Consider the following 21562-nt stretch of genomic DNA (forward strand, 5'->3'; position numbering starts at 1 on the left):
GTTATAACGTAAGCGACGTGGCTTGTTCTTGACAAGGCCACAAGTCAGTTCGCCTTTAGTCACATTTTTTGTAGCAAGCAATAATATGAGCATTTATTTTAAAAAAAATGCTGTTCACGCTGTTGCTTCACGCTGTATCCCGCACATAGCAGGGCAGAAGAGATTAAAATACCTGCGTTCTCCACTTTCTGCCAAATTCTGGAAGTGTTGAGTGGCAGAGCTCAACGTTCTTATACAAACAGAACTAAAAATAAATAATATGTAAAAACATCGCCATATTTTTAAATCATATATTTATATTTATTATACGAAACAAAGCGCAAGAATGTGAAAAAAAAAATTATATTTACAAGAATTCGTAACGTAATAACTGGGCGGTAGTTCGTATGGGCGGAGCGAACTAGAATTCAAATAAATAATTATTTCTATAGGCACCATGAGTTTATTATATATTCATTATATATTCATTATTAATTGTCATGGCGATCATGTCATTGCTTGGTCTAGTTTCGAAACTATCCTTCATAGTTCTAATACTTTGTTATTATGAGTTACGAACGATCGTGGGTTCGATCCCCTTTCGAGGAAATAAAATATTTATTTAAATTTATATTTAATTTTATTTTTCGCTCTAATGACGAAATGAGGCAAGTTGAATCCTGCCTTAACAACTATTGCTTCCAGAATTCGGCGGAAAATGGTGAAGAGAGTGTTAACTTAATACTAGGTTCCCTCTGCTAATCCTGCTGCGTGCGGGATAAAGCGTGAAGCTGACCTTTACTGTTATAATGCTAATATGTATATAGTTATTGTAATATTGTGCAATAATTGAGTGTATACGAATAGTAAATAGAGTCGAGTAAATAGTGAGTTATTGAATAACTAAAATTTGTTTAGATAACGTATTTCTATATATTATATACAATATGTTTATTTTTATTATAATATATAAACATTTTAATAAACTAGTTTAAGAATTCCTTTGTTATAATAGTTTAACGTGAAAAAATCGCTGAAACAATATTAAAGAAATTTAATTTCTGTATCCCGCATATAGCAGGATAGGCAGAGGCAATCTGGGAACATAGAATTAAGACACACCGTTCCCTTTAAGACACTTAAATTTTCCTTAATGTTATAATAGTATTTTAATTACTTGCCTACATCTTGTTTTACGCATATATAATTTAATTATAATAATTATTATTAGAGACGATACAAGCTAGTGTTGGAATGTTGACATTTTATATTCAATGTCGTATTTATAATAGTTGATGAGTAGTGCTTGAGAAGGTCAACTTTTTAGTATGAACCCGGATGTACCTAGTAGAGTTGAAATTACAAAATAGTTTTTTTTCTTTTATATTTTATTATTTGTATATTTTTTTTAGAAATACTGTAAGTTATTGTATGATCTAAGAAGCTTTTGGAAAAAAGAAAAAAATAAAAAAAATTGTGTAAATATTCCTTGAGGCCATTCGTAGCGCATGAGCACTAGTTATTGGTTCGATCCCCATTTCAGAAAATGAAATATTTAATAGTTTAATTTTCTTACTCGGGTAACGAGGCAAACCGCGGCGTAAGTTTCGCTACTCAACACGTAATGTCTCCGGAATAGAGAACAGATGTCTTCTCACTAGATTCCTTTTGCCTACCCTGCTGTGTGACTTTACTCATTGGATTTGATAGAATTAAGATGAAACTTCCTTCTTCCTGGCATTAATCCCGGCTGTCGGGTCTGCCTTCCTACTCAACCTACTCCACTTTGCACGGTCTTTTGCGTCCTCGGTGGTTAGACCAGACACCAGGCTCTCATGTCCTGCATCACGACATCCAACCAGCGCTTCCTTGGGCGTCCGGGAAGGTGATTACAATTAAGATTAAAATTGAAAAACTATAAGAATAAAATTGTAAAAAAATTCAAATTGACCCGCAAATCTTGTTTTTTACATTTGACTTGTGAGGAATTTCATAAAATAAGCAAGATATGAATGTCAAGGATAAATAAATATATCATTTAAGTTTTATATATTAATTAATATTCTGTAAAAACGAAACTAGATATGTATAAGGAAGGTAATTATTTGAAAATATTTAAAGAATTGAAAGATGCTATCAGTGTTTTTTGTACATTTATTTTTTATAATTAAAATGTATTTTCTACAATATAAACACAAGTATATAACATTAAATTAATTACTTTAAAAAATTAGAAACTACGTCATTTACAAGGCGTTTACTAAAATTGTAAGCTAGTACTAGGTACATTGAAATCAATAATATTATGATAAATTTATTACTTTTTTTCCACGTTCACGCTGTAACCCGCATGTAGTGTGTAGCAGGGTAGGCAGAGCGAGCCTAGTGTTAAGACACTCCGCTACCCAGTTTCAAGCGAATACCAGAGCGAAGGAATGAAAATACCTACTATATATTTCATTTGCTCGAGCGGAAATCGAACCCGGTATGTAGGTATATAGTATACATATTACATATATAGATATTATTTCACTATTTAAATTGAATTTCGAATCGTGAGAGGTGAACGTGGTTTTTAGTGAAAAGTACATACGTCGTACTCCTCAGTCGACCTCTAGATAAGTAGGTTGAAATATCGAGGACAAAATTTTAATATATTTATGTATTTGTATATATATAAATCAATTGAACTTCAGGAATGTTAATAAAATTTTATTACTGTAAAACATAATTTTGATGAATATTAAATTATTATTTTATTATTAAATTATTTATTATATTAAGAATATTAAATTATTATTACAATTCTTTTACAAAAACTTGAAAGTATAGGTGTCAGAGGCCAACAACTTAAATTTTTTCAGAGCTATTTGACAGATCGGACGCAAATGGTCAAAATAGGTAACCACGTAAGTGATGAACTTCGTATACAATATGGGGTGCCCCAAGGGAGTATTCTTGGGCCAACCTTGTTTCTAATTTTTATAAATGACCTTTGCAATCTTAGTATACCAAATTCAAAAATCGTTACGTACGCAGACGACACTGCAATCACTTTTTATGAAGATTCCTGGTCGGAAATCCAAACAGTGGCTCAAACTGGTATAACACTTGTCCTTAATTGGCTACGCTCTCACACACTTACGCTCAATACTGACAAAACTAAATTTATCACTTTTTCTTCCAAACTAACCTCCCAACCCAAAAATCCTATTACCCTCATAGCCCACTCATGCATCACACAATTTGGGCACAATTGCCAGTGCTCACAGATAGCTTCGGTAAACAATATAAAGTACTTGGGTATTATTTTGGACAAGACATTAAATTTTAAAGCTCACGTGGAAGCCCTAACTGGCAGAATACGAAAATTAATTTTTATTTTTAGGACACTTCGATACGTTGCGAATCAATTTATTATACGCAATGTCTATTATGCACTCGGTCGATCTGTAGTGTCTTATTGCATATCTTGTTGGGGGGGGGCCTCTAAAACAGTGATGCTCCCACTCGAAATTGCACACAGAGCCATCCTGAAAGTTGCCACCTTTCGACCGATCCTTTATTCGACTACGCAACTTTATAAGGACTGCAATGTTCTTAGCGTCAGGCAGTTATTTGTGTTGGATACAATCGTACGTCAACACAAAATCACCCCCTACGTTAAGATAACTAAGCGACGTAAAGATAATGTTTGTCCTCTCCCTGTTATACGTTACTCTTTTTCTAAAAAATTTTTCTTCTATCTGGGCCCTTTCTTATACAATAAAATTAATACAAGTACTTCCATGTATAATCTATCTATCCATAAATGTAAAGCAACTGTCCGTTCCTTCTTACAAGAGAAAACATATGAGGAAACAGAATTATTTCTACAAACATTATTATAAACTATATTATAAAAATCTTATACTACATGCATAAAACATACATATTCATATACATACCTTACATATAACACAAATACACATACACACACACACACACACGCACACACATCTTATATACTCACCAAAATATTTATAATATTAAAGAAATAATTAGGTTATAATATAATATGTACATTAAGACTTGTAACTCGTATAAAGGAACATTTCATTTAGTACCCTCCGTGGGACACGGCACTGTTACTCTTTACTACGGGTTACTTTGTAACCTATCTAAGAGGACAGTACCTTAACCAAATTGTAACTAATAAGTGTTTAAATAAAGATATTATTATTATTATTATTATTATTTATATTTTTGGTCTGATTATTATTAGGTGGAAGGAATTACTTTCATTTAATCGCTGATAGCAAAATGAGAGATTGAGAGTAGAGAAAGAAAGAGAAAGTGTAAATTCTCCAATCCAGGAAACCCTGTAACTCTACCCCTCTTCCAAACAGATGAGGGTGTACACTAGGCTTTCCTGCTCCTGCTTTTATAGCTGAACAAATCTCTAATCTATAAAAAGTTAATATAATTATATTACGTGAAATTGCCTTCCACTAGTCACAAGAAAAAAATATATATTAAAAAAAGCTTTTAAGAAGGAAACTAAATTTCTAACTTTGTAATAATATAAAAAACAAAAACTTATGATGGCAACCTTTTTAAATTTTCACTTCACGCTTAGTTAGCAGTTTATTCAAGTCTTTTTGGCACCCAAACGTGTTTCGCGATTGAAAACAAAAATATTTCATCTACGGAACTGTAAAGCGACAGCGGCGGTGAAAGTAACACGGAATTTTTACGATTATTTATTATAATCCGGTTTTTTAGTAAAAACAAATATTTTTTGCCGACTTAAAAAAATGTAGATAGAAAATTCCAAAACTCGATAACCCAAAAAGAGCAACATATTAAAACAATTAAGTAAACGCGACAGGTTGTGAGTTCGATTCCCATTCGATGAAATGAAATATCCAATATTTTTCTCACTGGTATAAAGGCAAAGAACGGTGTTGAATTCCAACGCAATGCCTCCAGAATTGGGTGAAAAAAAGCGTAGTGAAGTGTCTTAACTCTATGCTGAAGCTGAAAAAAAAATTATAAAGAATAAAAGCGCAACGAATTCATCATTTAGGTACTCAAAAATAGTTTCAAATATTAACTCATTAATTCTCTTCAAATGAAATAAAAGTAATATACATATAGTGCGAAAACTACAGCTTTTGCTACATTATATCCATACTTTTACATACTTTTACACCATGAAAATGTCTAACATATACTAAGAAATATATATAATACATATATATAAGAAATAATAATTAGAAAGTATGAGCAACGATTGCCCATATAAAGATAGGAAAGCGATTGAAGATAGAAAATCTGTGAACATAAATAAAGGAGATAATGTCGTCTCTTGACAACTTCGTAATTGCTTAATGAAAATTAACTTAGTTGTATGTGGATACTCTCGCTTTTGCGAATATCTCTGTAAAAGCGGTGAGGTTTTCCATTTTATGGATATACTAGCGGACGCGCGCAGCTTCCCCTTCTTATTTGTACCCTTAGGGGTGAATTAGAATAAACCATAAACCACTTGTTCAATTAAATATTTTGAAGTCTAAATTTCAAATTTTATAAAAATTGGTGCCGATTTAAATTTTTTTCCATACAAACTTTCAACCCTTAATTCACTCCTTTAGGGTTAAAATTTTCCAAAATCCCTTCTTAGTGGATGTCCAGATTACGAAAGTAAACATCTGTCCAAATCTCATGTTTCTACGCACAGCGGTTACGGCTGTGCGTGCGTCTTACCTCAGTCAGTGAGGACAAGTCCTTTTATATATATAGATTATAAATTAATATGACTATTATATTAATACAACTTGATTTTATTTAAAATTTTATTAAATATGGCGGATCGGTAAGAGAAGTAAGGGAAAACTGGGTAGACCTTCGAAAACAATTGATGACTGTCGACGAGGCGAAAGAGCTATGCAGAGACCGTAATCCGTTTTTAATTAAATTATTACTTACTATTAATTTATAAAAACTTCAAAATAATTATATTAAAATCTACAATAAAATATAAGCAAAATGAAATATTCTATTACTTCATAGACAAAAATCCCTATAAAATGACATTAAACGAATTCTATAAGTACTATTAACTTTAACTGTAGGTACCCATACATGTAAGACTGTATGGAAATATGTATGTTACATCAGCAAGTTACATGAACGCCGTATACACTGCAATATATTGAATTAGCATATGAATAGCTATAAGAATATTTATTCCTTCCTACCTTAAAATAGCTTGGAACAGGAAAAGCAGGATTTAAGTTGGCAATTGCAAGTTTATTCAATGATGACAGTCGTCAGGTTGTGGATGCGATTCCCACTTGAGGTAATGAAATATTTGATATTTTTGTTTGTTCTGGTAACAAGGCAAAGCGACACGCAATGCTTCCAAAATTTGATGGAAAGTGGGGAATAGAAGTGTCGTAGGTTTATAATGGAAAAGTGAGTAGTAAGAGAGGTAAGGAGAGACCTCGGTTGACCTTCGAAAACACAGTATCAAAGATACTGGAGGAAAGTCACGTAAAAAGCATTAGGACTCCCCGGAGGCCATATATGAAGAGGTTGATGACAGTGGACGAGGCCAAAGAGGTATGTACCCTCACGAAAGAGGTGACTAACCCGCTAGAAATAGAGCGTGAAGTTAAGTTAGGTTAAGAAGTGTAGTAACACTTTAATTGGTTCCCATGTTCCCTCTGCCTATTCTGCTAAGTGCGGGATAGAGCGTGAAACTAAAAATATGTTGTTTTCTTGAATGCGCAGAGACAGGGGTCAATGCTTCTAGGCGCAGTTGTTATCATGCATTATGTTAATAAAGAGAAAGGTAATGTGAAAACTAAACTTACGATGTTTACGCGTACAGTAACCTAACTGATGTCGCTTCCAGTGATATATGATAATCGTACGCTTTGATGGTTGTCGTCGACTTTTACTGTGCAAGTGCTAGTGCTAGTTCGTGTATTGTTTGTGGCGTAGGCGCTCAAAGTGTGGGTTCGATTAACTCTCGAGAAAATGAAATATTTAATAATTTCATTTCTTCGCTCCAGAATTCGGTGGAAAATGGGAAACGTCTTAACTCTACGTTCCCTAAACAAAATACTATATTATTATAGATCATAATTACACTGTTTCCTGCCAGAAGGAAGCCTGCCTTAATGCCAGGAGGAAGAATAACCATTAATTATTTGTGTTTGAAAAAGAGAGAAAATTTAAATCATCTGTTTTTTGATTTTTTTAAAATAAAGCGAAACCACGCGACTTTTACTGGACGACAGGTGTTAGAATGAAAAAGTGGAAAAGCAGGATTTCAATTATAATTCTATTAGCTTTCCTGATCACATCTTAGGGTCAATGCTACTGGACAACTTCTATGAAGCTGTTATCTAAATTACACTAAGTTTTGCTAGAAATAACAAGAATTTCATAATTATTTGTTTAAAATAAAGACATTTAAAGTTGAAAAAAAAAGACATTTAAATTTGTCATCAGACATTTTAGATTGAAACGTAGTAATTACAGTTTTTTTGTTGTAAATAATATTTAATATTTTTATAGTATCAGTTTTGAATTCTAATAACGTTTTTTGTTTACCTAAGTATCATCGAGGCCCGTTATAGCGCAAGGGCACGAGCGTGCGACTCTAAACACGAATGGTTGTAGGTTCGATTCTCATGAGGAAATTAAATATTTAATATTGAAAATGCTCCTCACCCAGGTAACGCGGCAAATACGCAATGCCTCTAGAATACGACGGAAAATGAGGGATGTAGCGTCTCAAACTAGGTTCCCAGGTTCCCTCTACCCACCCTGCTATGTGTAGCATACAGCGTGAAAAAAAATTCCTATTAAGGAACCAATATAAATAGTTTACCATTTCTTAAAAAGGACATCATTTTTATAAGGTTTTATAAGTAAAAGGGTATTTACGAAGACAGACAGTCCTTGTCACAAATACCTGCCGAGGTATTCGCGTCGTAGGTAGTACGACCTAAACTACCTACGACCTGAGATGCACCGTGATATGTCACTAGAATTGCTTCATGTTTAGTTTATTATTATTAAATCTAGCTTTGAAGATGACTTCCTTATTTTTTTTGGGTTACTAGTAAAGTTGGCAAAGGGAACCTAATGTTAATATTATCCGTTATCCATTTCCCGCCAAATTCTAGAGTTTGCGTGTTTAGTGGCGTAATTCAACGCCGCACTTGCCTCGTTACCAAAGTTATTTTGGAAATATTTCATATCCTCGAGTTGACATCGAACCCTACATGTCTAGTGAGGCCAGTAGTGGCTAGAAATATTACAGCTAAATTAGTCCATTCGTTTAGGAGGAGAAGGGTGACAGACAGATATACAGAAAACATCTACTGTATATAAGATACTGTATGATAAGATAACATAAGAACTATCATTTGTAAGCGATAACGATAGAAATTATTGCTATAAGCTTAAAGTTATCTATCCATACCTATATTATAAAATCGAAAGTAGCTCTGTCTGTCTGTCTGTCTTTTACGCAATCAGGGCCAAACCGCTAATTTAATTGTGATAAAATACTCATATAGAGATACTTGAGGGTCTCGGGATGAACATAGGATACTTTTTTTTTCTCATATTTATAATATTTTCGATATATACCAATATATTAAAATACTTATTAATTTGACATGTAATTTATTCCGCCATGTTTATAACAACTGTCGTTGCTAAGCAACGATTTGCAAAGTTTGTTGTTAGAAAACGTCACCCAAAATGAGCTTGCTTATCGCATCTCTCTATTGAAAACTGAAAATAATTTAATAAATATATTTAATAAATATTCGTATAGTTCAAGCGGGCGTAGCCGCGTACGGGTCCACTAGTAGATATATACATTTGAAATTAGGTACCGTAAGGCTGTAAGCTGTGACTGTAAGGCGTATAGCTTTTTAACATATCTATTGTGGACACATGACTAATTTGCTAGCAACAATAGAATTGCTGGAACACCTCAATATCAATTTAACATACTTTCTCTTTACAATATTTAAGTGTAAGCTTCACGCTGTATCCCGCATACAGTAGGTTAGGCAGAGGGAACCTAGTGTTAAGACACTCTGTTATATTTTAGAATTCTAGAGGCATTGCGTTTTGTAAGTGGCAGTGACACTAGAATGAAGAAATGAAAATATTACATACTCGTATTTCATTGCCTCGAGTGGGAATCGAACAGACAACCTGTCTTGTTTACTGGCTTGTGCCATGACTGTAACTTTAAGTTTATCTTTAAATAATCAACTCAAATCCAATAGATTCGAATTGAAAAAAATCTTAAAAATATTTAAAAAAAACACATTTTCACAATGTTTACCTTATGAATTGCGTTAAACATAAAATTCAACTTTTTCAAAATATTTGGTACTAACTAATAATAATTCTATATATTTATACTGCTATATATATATATATACAGACACGAGTAAAGTATAGTGTATATGTATGTATGTATATATAATTAACATTTACTGTCTCAGATAGCACAATAAGCTTGGCTGTAATTTTCTATTGTATGGCAAAGGTCCCCCTTTCTATTACAGAGAGAAACTTTTGACGATTAACTTCTCACCTTTTGGCGAATCCATTAATTAAAAATAAACTTTTTAGCTTTGTAAATGTCATCCTAATTTTGTAGAGAGATTAAAGTATTCAATTTCCGTTTTGTTTTTACGTTTAAATTGTAAATATGTTAACAATTTTGTTAAATTAATATTTACTACAAACAAAGTAAGAGGCAAATATTTATGTATGTAAAAAGTTAATCGGTCTTTTTTGCCTATTTTTGCAAAATGAAAAATATTACAATTTCTATACTATCACGTTAACCTGTATTAAAAATATAAAATTTCAAAAATGACCTTCCCAAAGGGAACCTCTTTAGGTTAAAAACAAATATACTCGACTTGAATACTTGTATTGCGCAGGCGCAGCTCTCAAAGATGCGCCAGTACCGCTATTCGGGGCCATTGCGACACTAAACACTGAAACACGCCAAATGTCAGCTTTTGTTTTGCCTATGTAAATGGTGGATAAAGGGCACCTGCTTTTATTATTGTTTACGAAGCCACATATTATAGAATATATTGTAGGAATTTAAAAGATTATTATTATTATTGGTGGTCACTGAGACGTGGTCCTTCACTGCAAGCCTTATCCACAGGCTCAAAGTGGCTCAGCGAGCGATGGAGAGGGCTATGCTTGGTATTTCTTTTATCTCAAAATCTGCAAGCTGAATTGGCAATGGGCAGGCCATATTGTCAGGAGGGCCGACAACCGATGGGGAAGAAAGATCTTCGAATGGTGACCCCGTCTCAGCAAAAGGAGCACAGGCCACCCTCCAACCAGGTGGACCGAGGACCTTAAGAAGACAGCGGGAATCCGCTGGATTCAAAGGGCGCAGGACCGGATGGAGTAGCGAGAATTAGGGAAGGCCTATGTCCAGCAGTGGACGTTGAAAGGCTGATGGATGGATGGATGATTATTATTATTGAATTGAAGCCAATCCTGGCGTAGGGCACAAAGGTGTGACTTTGAGTTTGGGTTTGTGATTATGGGTTAGGTTCTCTCTCACTCTCACTTGAGGAAATGAAATATAGATTTTTTTTAATTTATTCGCTCTGGTGTCGAAAGCGCGGCGTTGAGTCACACCACTCAACACGCAATGCCTTCAGAATTCGGTGGAAAATGGGCAACGAAGTGTCCTAACACTAGGTTCCCTCTACACTACTGTGTGTGGGATACAGTGTAAAGATATAAAGAAGAAAAATTTAAAAATATTAAAATTTAAATCTGTATTTGAAATGTAATATTTCTACTGAAACGGATAAGTTCTCATATAAAAAATAACTTCACGTAATATATTAATGTTCCGTTACATTTTACAATTCACATAGATTATTTATATATAGATTTATATAAGCTGTGCCCTGCCTAGAGCCCACAATTATAATAAATTTGAAGGAAAGAAATTCACAACTTAACTGAACTAAACACTTCTTATATTCATATAAGAAGCAGTCTTAAAATTCATATATAATAATTTAATATAGGTAAAAAATAAAATGGTGACCTATTGACCTAAGATTAAGAATGTTAAATTTTATAGAATAACTTTCTTTACTTAAAATTCTGATAACGATAATATCGTTCTACATATTCCTTAGTATTTATTCTACATTTCTTTACATTTTTTTGTATAACACACGAAACTATAAGAAACAGTTAGCAAACAGCTGCACGACTCGCAGAGATGTCAATTAGCATTTAAATGATACTAAATTATTAAGAAAGGCTGTAAGTATTTTCTTAAGTCCAATTAATATCAACAATAATATACAAATGTATCTATTTATTTATTTATCTAATTTAAAAATTAATTCGTATTCCGCAGGTAGCATGGTAGGTAGAGGGAACCTAGTGTTAAAATATTCCGCTTTCCATTTTCCGTCTAATTATGGAGGCATTACTGCGTCTTGAGAGGCTGAACTCAACTAAATCAAAGAAAATCAGAACGAAGAATTAAAAATGAATTATTAAAAATATTTTATATTACTTATTTACTTGTAATACGAATATATTTCCAACTTTAAACGACGCTATGAATCCAAATTATTTCGGCAGGTCAGTGGCCACCGGCCAGTGGTGTGATATATCTCGAGATCTCAAACCTGTTAAGGCTTCGCGGACGGTAGATCACATGTCTGTTGCCATACAATCGCTTACATGTACAGAATTTTAAATATGTATTTAAGAAAATTTTTATAGCTTTTAAAGGCGAGAGGTTTTGGGTTCGATTCCCTTTCGAGGAAATTAAATTAATATTTTCACTTCCTTTCTCTTGGAGTCTAGTTCTTTGCCTTGTAAAGCGCCGCGCTAAGTTCCGCCACTCAACATGTAATGCCTCTAGAATTCCGCGGAAAGTGTATAACGGAAGTGTCTTTACAATATTTAAGTGTAAGCTTTACGCTGTATCCCGCACATAGTAAGGTACAAGATATAAGAGGGAACCTAGTGACAAGATATTTTCAGCTGAATTTTAAAGGTATTGCGTGGTGATTGGCGGAACACAACGCCGCGCTCTGCCCCGACACATAAATTTAAGAGACAATATAAATTTAAATCAATATTTTATTTCCTCGAATGGGATCGAACCTGCAACCTGTCTTGACACGACTGGCTTCTAATAAAATATCTTTTAATATATTGAAATGAAATTTCTACAATTTCTTTGTTAATGATTCAGCATTAAATCTTGGATCATTAAGCGGATGAAGGAACGAAATGATAAGTGACAGGCGTCCATAATACTGTTTTAATGTAAATCTCTATATATCTGTAACCTGACGGTTGTGAGTTCGATTCTCACTCGAGGCAAAAAAATATTATTTATTAATATTCTCAATTCTTCGCTCTTGCACCAAGGCAAAAGCCAAGTGAGTTCTGCTACTCAACACACAATGCCTCGAAAAAATCAACAGAAAATGGGGAGCAGATTGTCCAAACACTATGTTCCGGATAAGATATGTCTTAACACACGGTTCCCTCAACTATCTTGCTATGTGCGGGATACAGCGTGAAGCGTGATTCGTTTCTAGTTCCTTCGCAAAAGATATTAGACACCAGTCATAACGTACTTGCGGTGTACTACCATTGCATTATATTACGGAACAATTCCTTTTCAAGTCATTTTATAGAAATGTGTAAATCACGGCGTTGCCTTGCACGACCGCGTTTCTAAGTAACTCGTAGTGTTGTAACACTTGTAACTTTTATTTGATACATTTATATCGACATCTGGTAAGTAAGCCATGGAACAGGTTAGCCTTTAAGGAATGGAATTTTTAAAGTCTTATATCTTCATAGAAAATCGATTATGATAAAAAAAATTATGCCTAGTATTTTAGTAACATGTTGTAGGTTTGATTTCCATTGGAGGAAATAAATTCACTTTTACGCTCTAGTATCGAGGCAAAGCCCGGCGTTGAGTTCCGCCACTCAATTCAACACGCAATACCTTCATAATTGGGCGGAAAATAGAGAGCGGAGTGTCTTAACACTAAGCTCCTTCACGTGCAGTTGGAAGACATATAAGAAAGAATATTTAGTATTTAATCACTTTCACGATATCTCTAACTATAGAGAACTCCTTATCAAAACAAATTCTTTATCCATATTTAAACCCAATTAACTTTAATTGTTACTTCTTACCGGTACGCGTGTACGTGGACGGGACAGCCGGTGATGGGGTTGTACAGCAGCAGGACACACGCCACCACGTCACCCTGCACCACCGCGCTGGTGATGCTGCCATGCGGTATGAAGTGCTTGATTGTTTGCTGCTTTCCTTTCGCTGTTACATTTTGAATTATTTTTAGTCCTTTGTGTGACACCTGTAGGAGTAGAGTTCATGTTTATTTAACTTTTAGTAACAACTAGTGGGCCCGTCCGGCTACGCTCGCTCGAATTATACGAATATTTATTTGAGTGTATTCAACAAAAACCGACCTAACTAAGTACTTTAAATTGACTAAATTTTTTTATTTATGAACCGATTGTAATAAAACAAAATGTTTTCGGGAGCCTGCCAGAATCCAATAGTGAAAACCGCATCTAAATCGGTTAAGCTGATTCTGAGATTAGCGAAAACGAACGCACAGACAAACACAAACAGGTAACAATTTTAAAAATCATTGTTTTGGGCTCTATAACGTTAATAAAAGTTCCCAATAACATTTATTTTTAAATATCTTCCAAGTACAGACCGACCCTCTTACGATTTTATTATAAGTATAGGTATTGAGTACATAATTAAAAAACTGTATAAAATTGAATTCTTCTTTTCTTATTAACATTATGATTAAAATTGAGGGTGTTATGAGCATTGGCACAGTACCTGACTGTAAGCGTGACGGTTGTAGGTTCTATTCCCGATTGGGGAATGAATTATTTTCATTACCCACCCCACTTTAGTTGCTTATTGTTGACAAGACGCGGTGTTGAGAGCAATGTCTTGTCCCTTCCCTTCTATATGAGGTATACAGTGTAAATCAACAATAATTAATATAATTATTTCTGAACCAACTTAAAAGAAGGCGAACAGTTCTTTACCAGTAACGTAATTACAGTAAAACAGTAATTCTCAAACTTTAATAAAATCTTCTTCAAAAGAAAAATTATTTCGAATTTTAAAACTTACCTGCAAAGTAACTTTAAAAGGTTCCAAATCCCTCGACCTCTCTTCCAAAAGTCGTATTGCAGGTATAGCGAACTCCTCGCCCCGCAGACCACGCGACTCCTGAGCTCCAAGGAACCACACGTAGTACGACGCCTTTTTTATATCTTTTTTTAGTCGTAACGCCATTTTGTTTTAACTCTTATGTCATTGTTGTGTACCTGTAAAGGAGAGAATCATTTTATTTACTTGAATTTTGAGATATACATTTTTTATTTACATTTATATTTTCATTTCTTCGCTCTGGTGTCGAGACAAAGCGCGGCGTTGAGTTCCGCCACTCAACACGCAGAATTCGGCGGAAAGTGGGGAACGGAGTATCTTAACCCAGCTTCCCTCTGCCTACCCTGCTGTGTGCGGGATAGAGCGTGAAGCTAATTTTTTTTATATTTTAGATATGCCTAATATTTGTACCACTAAATTATAGTTTTCTCGTGAATGTAGTAATGGCCAAATAGAGTGAGTGAAAGGTACTGTTAATTGCTTTAAAATACCATTCCTAAGTTACAGGGTTTTATGCATAGCTATATAGCAATACCAGTATGTATACATAATCACTTTTTTTCCAGCTTCACGCTATATCCCGCTTGTAGAAGGTTAGACAGACGGAGCCAAGTGTTAAAACACTCCACGGATTTTTAGAGGCATTGCATGTGTCTCAACACCAGAGCGAAAAAAACTAGTATATAAATTATTTCATTGCCTCGAGCGGGAATCGAACCCACAACGTGTTTATAGCCACACGCTTGTGCATCTGCGCCACGACTGGCCTCAATGTAATCACATATTATGTACATGTGTATATATGTATGTTCCCTATAATATAGGTAGATAATTAATTGCAATTCTGTTAAAATATATATGTAAATATGTTTCTATAATATAGGTAGATACTTATAATTATGTTAAAATCATGTATATTTTTATATTTTTGATATTATACATGAAAAACTAAATTCAAAGATACACATGTTTTTTACTTAAAAACGTAAAATATTCCTATATATGGTACAAAAATCCAATAGAAACATTTCCACGAAACAACTGATATAAAATGATTTGAATATAAAATAACTTCTACCTGCATAGAGTTTAAGATTAAAAATAATAAAATAAAAACAATATTTATATTCCATATAAGTCTATTAAATTAGAATTCAATTCTCGTACCATTTAAAATTCTATACTTGGATAAGACGGCCATGTTACAAATGTATGTAATAAAATTAGGTACTAATGTATGTAATAGTTGCAGTATATAAGGGCAATGGAATTAGAAATATCCGCTATTTAATTTTTTTCTTGCTCTTATTTACGCAAGTATTTATTTAAACCTATGTATACATAGTTTATTTATGTATAATTTGTTTTATTCCTCGTATATAACAGAGGCACCCTAGGTTCCCTTTAAGACACTTCAGATTCCCAATTACTGCTGAATTCTGGTGGCATTACCTGTGAGTGTCGCCTAGCCTTGATATAAGAGCGAAGACAGAAAAATATTTAATATTTTATTTCCTCGAGCGGGAATCGAACACACAATCTGTCACGTTTACAATCGCACGTTTGTGCCACTGCGCCATAACTGGCTTCAGTTTAACTTGAAAATAAAGACAAGAATTTCATTACACTTTGAAAATATATAGCTTATAATATATCTTTTTCTTTATATGTATCTTTTTATCTATTATAAAAGAAAATCCAAAATTTGAAATTTTAATTCAGTTTTTATAGTCCAGCTAGTGTAGACAGACATGTATGTATTGGTCCGTCTGTTTATTACGAATTCTCTCACGCATTTGTTGCCTCATTTATTTCTCAAACCTTGACTTCTTTTTAACAACTCGCTAAGAATACGCGAAACCTGCGAATCGTATGAAGATACTTGCTCAATGTTAGATTTAATCGGCTGTTAACTTGCACTTTAAAATAATTATTATATATCTTAATTTAACAATACTATCAGAAATTACTCTCTGATAGTCCAATCGTGGCGCTTGTACCCAACAAGCGTGCGTTATGAGTTCAATTTCTACTTCAGAACTAATTTATTTCATATTTTTACTTCCTCGCTCTGAATTCTCTTCTAGAATTCCGCGGAAAATAGAGAACGGAGTGTCTTAACTCTAAGCTCAATCTGCCTACTCTGCCGTGTGCGGGACAGCGTAAAACTAACACAGAGAGTTAAGAGGCAAAACATAATATTTGCTATAAACTTCAAAACTATATTTACTTACAATTGACATTTAAATTGCATTCTCATATATTTTAACGCTTGCTCAGCTTGTTTACATGAAAAAAAACCACGTATCTTCAGAATACCTAAAATTAGGGATCCATTTTATATAAACATGTAATTATGCACGTATGACAATATGTCTTTGTTACGTGGTATTGCATCACAATACGAATGTTTATAGAAAAACAATGGCCAATTAGTTTTTGCTGTCGTCGGTCCATGGTGGATATGAGGTGTCGTTAATTTTCACACGGGTTTCTATGTATTTAATAATAAATATATAATTATATACTTTGAAACATATAGGTTTGTGAAAATATATTTAACCTTAATATAGATAATTATACTTTTCATTGAAGAGAATGTTTTATTCCTATTAATTGATTTTAGTAGTTTTATCAGCTTCACGCTTATCTCGTATATATCAGGATAGGCAGAGAGAGCCTAGTGTTAAGACACTCCTCAAATAAAGGCACATACACTGGAGGCATTGCGTGGTGAGAGGCGTAACTCAACGCCGCCTTTACTTTCATTTTATCTCGTAATTTTAAAGTTTCCGAGCTAAACAGTACATTTGTAAAGCTTTAAACTTGAATTATAATAACTAAACTTATTTAAATGATAGTAGATTGGACTACATTAGATTTGGAATAAGATAATCTTATCAATATAAGATGAGAAACCATTGAGGCCAGTCGTGGAGTAAGCAACCATTCTTAGCTTTAATTTCCATTTGAGGAAATGAAATATTTAATATCTTCGCTCTGGTGTCGACACTAGAGAGACAGAGTGGGGTGGAGTGTCTCAACACTAGACTTCTTCTGCATATCCTGCTCCAAACATATATGGGATACAGCATGAAGCTGTCAAAAATATAAGAAGAGAAAACGTGAGATGAACCAACGAAACCTCATGATAGTTCACCGTCTGAGAAACCAGCCAACTTTGACTATAATAAATATATTTACAGAATAAACTCATTAACCATGTGAAGACTGGCGTAAGAACAATACGAGATGAAATAGTGGTTTCAAATATCGAGGCCACTCGGTTACGAGGCACATGCCGGTCTCGAAAGCTCTTTGTTTTTTAACCAAAATGTATAAACAACCGTAGATTTACTTGTTTAACATCTTAGTCATAGCTGGTTAAAGAAAGTATGTTCTTACAAGTGATTGTAAAAACTTGAAAAAAATACAGGTTTCTTGAGCTCTAGTGGTGTCCTCGTTGGGACCACATACGTGTTATGTTACACCTTGCAATTTATTGGTGAATCTTCGAAAAAAATGACCAGGTTAAATGTGGTGTTAAATTTATATGAAAGTGCAAAATAAACACTTGTTGAAGTGATTTACAAGTGTTTATCAAATATAAATCTGTTATTTTGGCTTAATAAGTGTTTCAGTGGAATTCTCTACTATTTTCTTTAAAAAGAACATTTTTCGTGATGAAATTTGAATCCATGGACTAAATACTAACCATATGGTGTGGAGACATATCAGATAGAAAAAGACATTATTATACCTATTTCTGTAAATTTTTATCCTTTCAATAAAATAATTAATTTTCCAACAACACCTTCGAAATGAAATTCTTAATAACGAAATATTTAAGACTTTCATTTCGTTGCTCCGGTAACGAGGTATAGCGTTGAGTTCCCCCACTCAACAGACAATGCCTTCAGAATTAGGCGGAAAAAGGAGAATGGAAATATTAATGGGAATGGAGTGTCTTAACACTGGATTCACAGGTCCCATCTGCGTATCCTGCTATTCTCAACATCAAAATTATAAACGTTCTCAATAACCTTGACTTTTAATGTAATTTATTGTTGCTTAGTATAACAAACGATTGAATTAACAAGTGCGTCGGTGTGTAACCCACAGAGCTAGGTACCCGAGGTAGGTAGCAGTACTAGGTAGTAGGTACTAAGTAGTAGGTACTAGGTACAGTAGGTACTAGGTAGTAGTTACAGTAAGTACTAGGTACAGTAGGTACTAGGTACAGTAGGTAGTAGGTACAGTATGTACTAAGTACAGTAGGTACTAGGTAGTCGGTACTAGGTCGTAGGTGCAGTAGGTACAGTAGGTACTAGGTACAGTAGGTACTAGGTAGTAGGTAGTAGGTAGTAGGTACACTGATCTAGCTGGTGACGCAAATTTTGTAAAGCAATTGAGTTTGAATAGCTTCTAACAGTATTTTAGATGGAATGTTACCTTGGTTTACCCAATTTGGAAAGCGGTCACTGTCCTTTGTGGCCGCAATAAAAATAAATAATTACCTATGGCCATATTTTTTGTGGTATATCATTTGGTCTGGGCACGTGATTCTAAGCCGAATTTATGTATATATATATCTACTATACTTAATGGGAACGGAGTTTCTTAACACTAGGTTCCCCACTGGCTACCCTGCTATTTGCGGCAGCGTGAAGCTGAAAGAAAGGAATTATACCCTCAAATAAATGGGATGGGCAACGGAGTGTCTTAAAACGAGGTTCCCTCTGAATACCCTGTGTTGTGCGGGATACAAAAAAAAAAGAAATTATACCCTGAATAAAATGGGGTGAGGAACGGTGTATTTTAAAACGAGGTTCCCACTGAATACACTGCTGTGTGCGGGATACAGCGTGAACCTGATAAAAAAAAAGGTAATCTAAGATGCAAACTTACATCTAATATTGGCTTTTAGTCAACTAAAAGCTATATTATAGTCTTACAAACTTGATATTTTAGCTATAATTGCTTGTGGTTTGAATATTTTTTCTGAATCTATATATAAAATCGAAAGGTCACTCACTCACCACGAAATCTCAGAAACTACAAGTGCTAGGAATCTCAAATTTTGCATAGGAGTTACTTATAGGACGTAGGTGCTCGCTAAGACGGGAATTTGCAATATTCGACTTCTAAGGGGTTGTTTTTGGGGTTCAAAGTTTGTATGAAACTTCGTTACTACAAATGCTAGGAGTATCAAATTTTGCATGGACGTCACTTATTGGACGTAGGTACTTATGGAGACAGAAATTAATAATAACGTAGTTCACGCAGACGAAGCCGCGGGCGGGCCGCTAGTCTTTTATAATTTCCACACCTGCTCGAACAACCGTCAAAAGAAAAATGCATTATTATGACCGAGAGTTACAACTTACGTTACGTAACGTATGAGGAATTTTAATGAACATCATATCTTGTACTTTAATTATTACAACATCGAATACCTGTCTTAATATTTAATTAGGAAATTTTAAATTGTTTCTCTCTTATTATAAATTATAAATATAAAATAAATAAAAGATTAAAATGAAACATCTTCAATGCTTCTTTAAGCTCTTTTACTTTAAGCAGAATACTTTCCGCCATACATTTGAATTGCTGAAAATGAAATATTTTTTGTATTCATCGCTCTAGCATCGAGGGCAAAGCGAGGTGTTGAGTTCAGCCACTCAACACGCAATGCCTTCGGAATTCAGCGAAAAGTGGAGAAACAATCCTTAACACTAAGTTAACTCTACCTATCCTGCTGCTGTGGGATACAGGATGATGTTAAAAAAAATGTCTTTTATACGCATGATAACAAGTGCATGTGTCAAATATTTATCATACCATATAAATCTAGCATTTTAGCAAGGTAGGCTGAGGGTACCTAGAGTTAAATTATAATTAAAGTTTAATTGAAGTTTAATTATAATTATTCCAGTAATAAAATAAAAAATAATTTCTCTCGTTAAGTTAATGTTATCCTACTATCAAACCATTAAATATAATCTTATTTAACACTACTTCCGTGTTAATTTAGCACGAACATAGGATACAAAGTTAGTTCCAAAGACATGAAGACGAACTAATAACTCCGTTGAGTTATACCGTTACTGCCTACCGTCACCAACGGTTAACGGGTAACTTAACGGTTATGTAACTCGCACCCGCGACCCGCAACGTCGGTTAAACGCAACCCACATAGCTATGCCGGGTCAGGATAATTGTTTATTAGAGCATGATGAGTAAGTCTAATATACTAATCTAATTCTTAAGATGTGATTGTTATAAATAGATGATAATAAAAAAAATTAAACAGTATTTCTTTTTAGTAACATTTTTTTTTTTTAAATAGTGATGGGATGGGATGCAGCATCTGGTATATAGAGAGGTAGACCCAGGGAACTTGGAATCTAGTGTTAAAACACTTTCGCTTTCCGCCGAAGCCAGGAGGCATAGCTAGTTGAGTGACGGAATTCAACGCTTTACCTCGTTACTAGACAGAGAAAGACACACAGCCTATCCTATTCGATGAAAAATATTAAAATTAATTTATATTATTTTTGGTAGAGGTATTATATCAATGTTTAAAGCAAAATCCATCTTTTAATCAACTATAAATATTTAATTTCGGACGACAGGAGTCTACACCATATAAAATATATGGAAAGTGTCTCTTATAAATTACTTCAAGCATTCTACTCTAATTTCAACGAATTAACATACTAGTATATTAATAATATATCATGACATTATAATTTAAATCTTTATTACTTGTTTAATACAGAAAGTAGACTCGGTTTAAATACAATCTTTCTAGTGATATAGTTTCAAACCAGAGCCATCGACCTTCACAATTTCTACGTCTAATATAAAGAGGACAGGCTAGATTTCCAGTTATACTGGACCCATAACTCATCAGATAAATAAGGAAACTTTTCAGATAATCCTTCTAGAGGAGAATAAAATTGTCTTTGAAGTTATAATTGCTTTTGCTGTTTTAGGTTAAGCTGAATGAAGCCTCAATTTTTATATTTATTTAATTATTCGTATTATTTATTTAAATATTCGTATAAATGATCGAAGCCTCAAAACGTTCAAATAGATTTTTACCAGTAAAAAGTATACTTCAATATACCTAGGTAGGTATTCAATATACCTACGTACCCTATAAATTAATAATATATATATATATATATATATATATATATATATAATATTTGATGGAAAGTGGGGAGCGGAATGTTTGAACACTATATACCATCTGCTTACCCTGCTATATGCGGGATAGAGCGTGAAGCTCAT

At 33.7% G+C, this 21562-nt stretch overlaps 1 protein-coding gene across 2 annotated transcripts in view; it reads right to left on the reverse strand.

The window, feature by feature from the left end:
• LOC146540521 (uncharacterized) overlaps positions 1-21562 on the reverse strand; it is a 69732-nt gene that overhangs the window by 9856 nt on the left and 38314 nt on the right. For both annotated transcript variants that reach the window (XM_085200564.1, XM_085200555.1), the window contains exons 4-5: positions 14225-14421; positions 13237-13418 (exon numbers count right to left, since the gene is read on the reverse strand). In XM_085200564.1, the coding sequence (XP_085056690.1) occupies positions 13237-13418; positions 14225-14389 (347 nt within the window). In that variant the 5' untranslated portion in view covers positions 14390-14421. The remainder of the gene's footprint in view (positions 1-13236; positions 13419-14224; positions 14422-21562) is intronic.

Source organism: Heliconius melpomene, chromosome 2 (assembly GCF_056956725.1).
Source record: "Heliconius melpomene rosina isolate 202511_hmr_F chromosome 2, ASM5695672v1, whole genome shotgun sequence".
NCBI lineage: Eukaryota > Metazoa > Arthropoda > Insecta > Lepidoptera > Nymphalidae > Heliconius > Heliconius melpomene.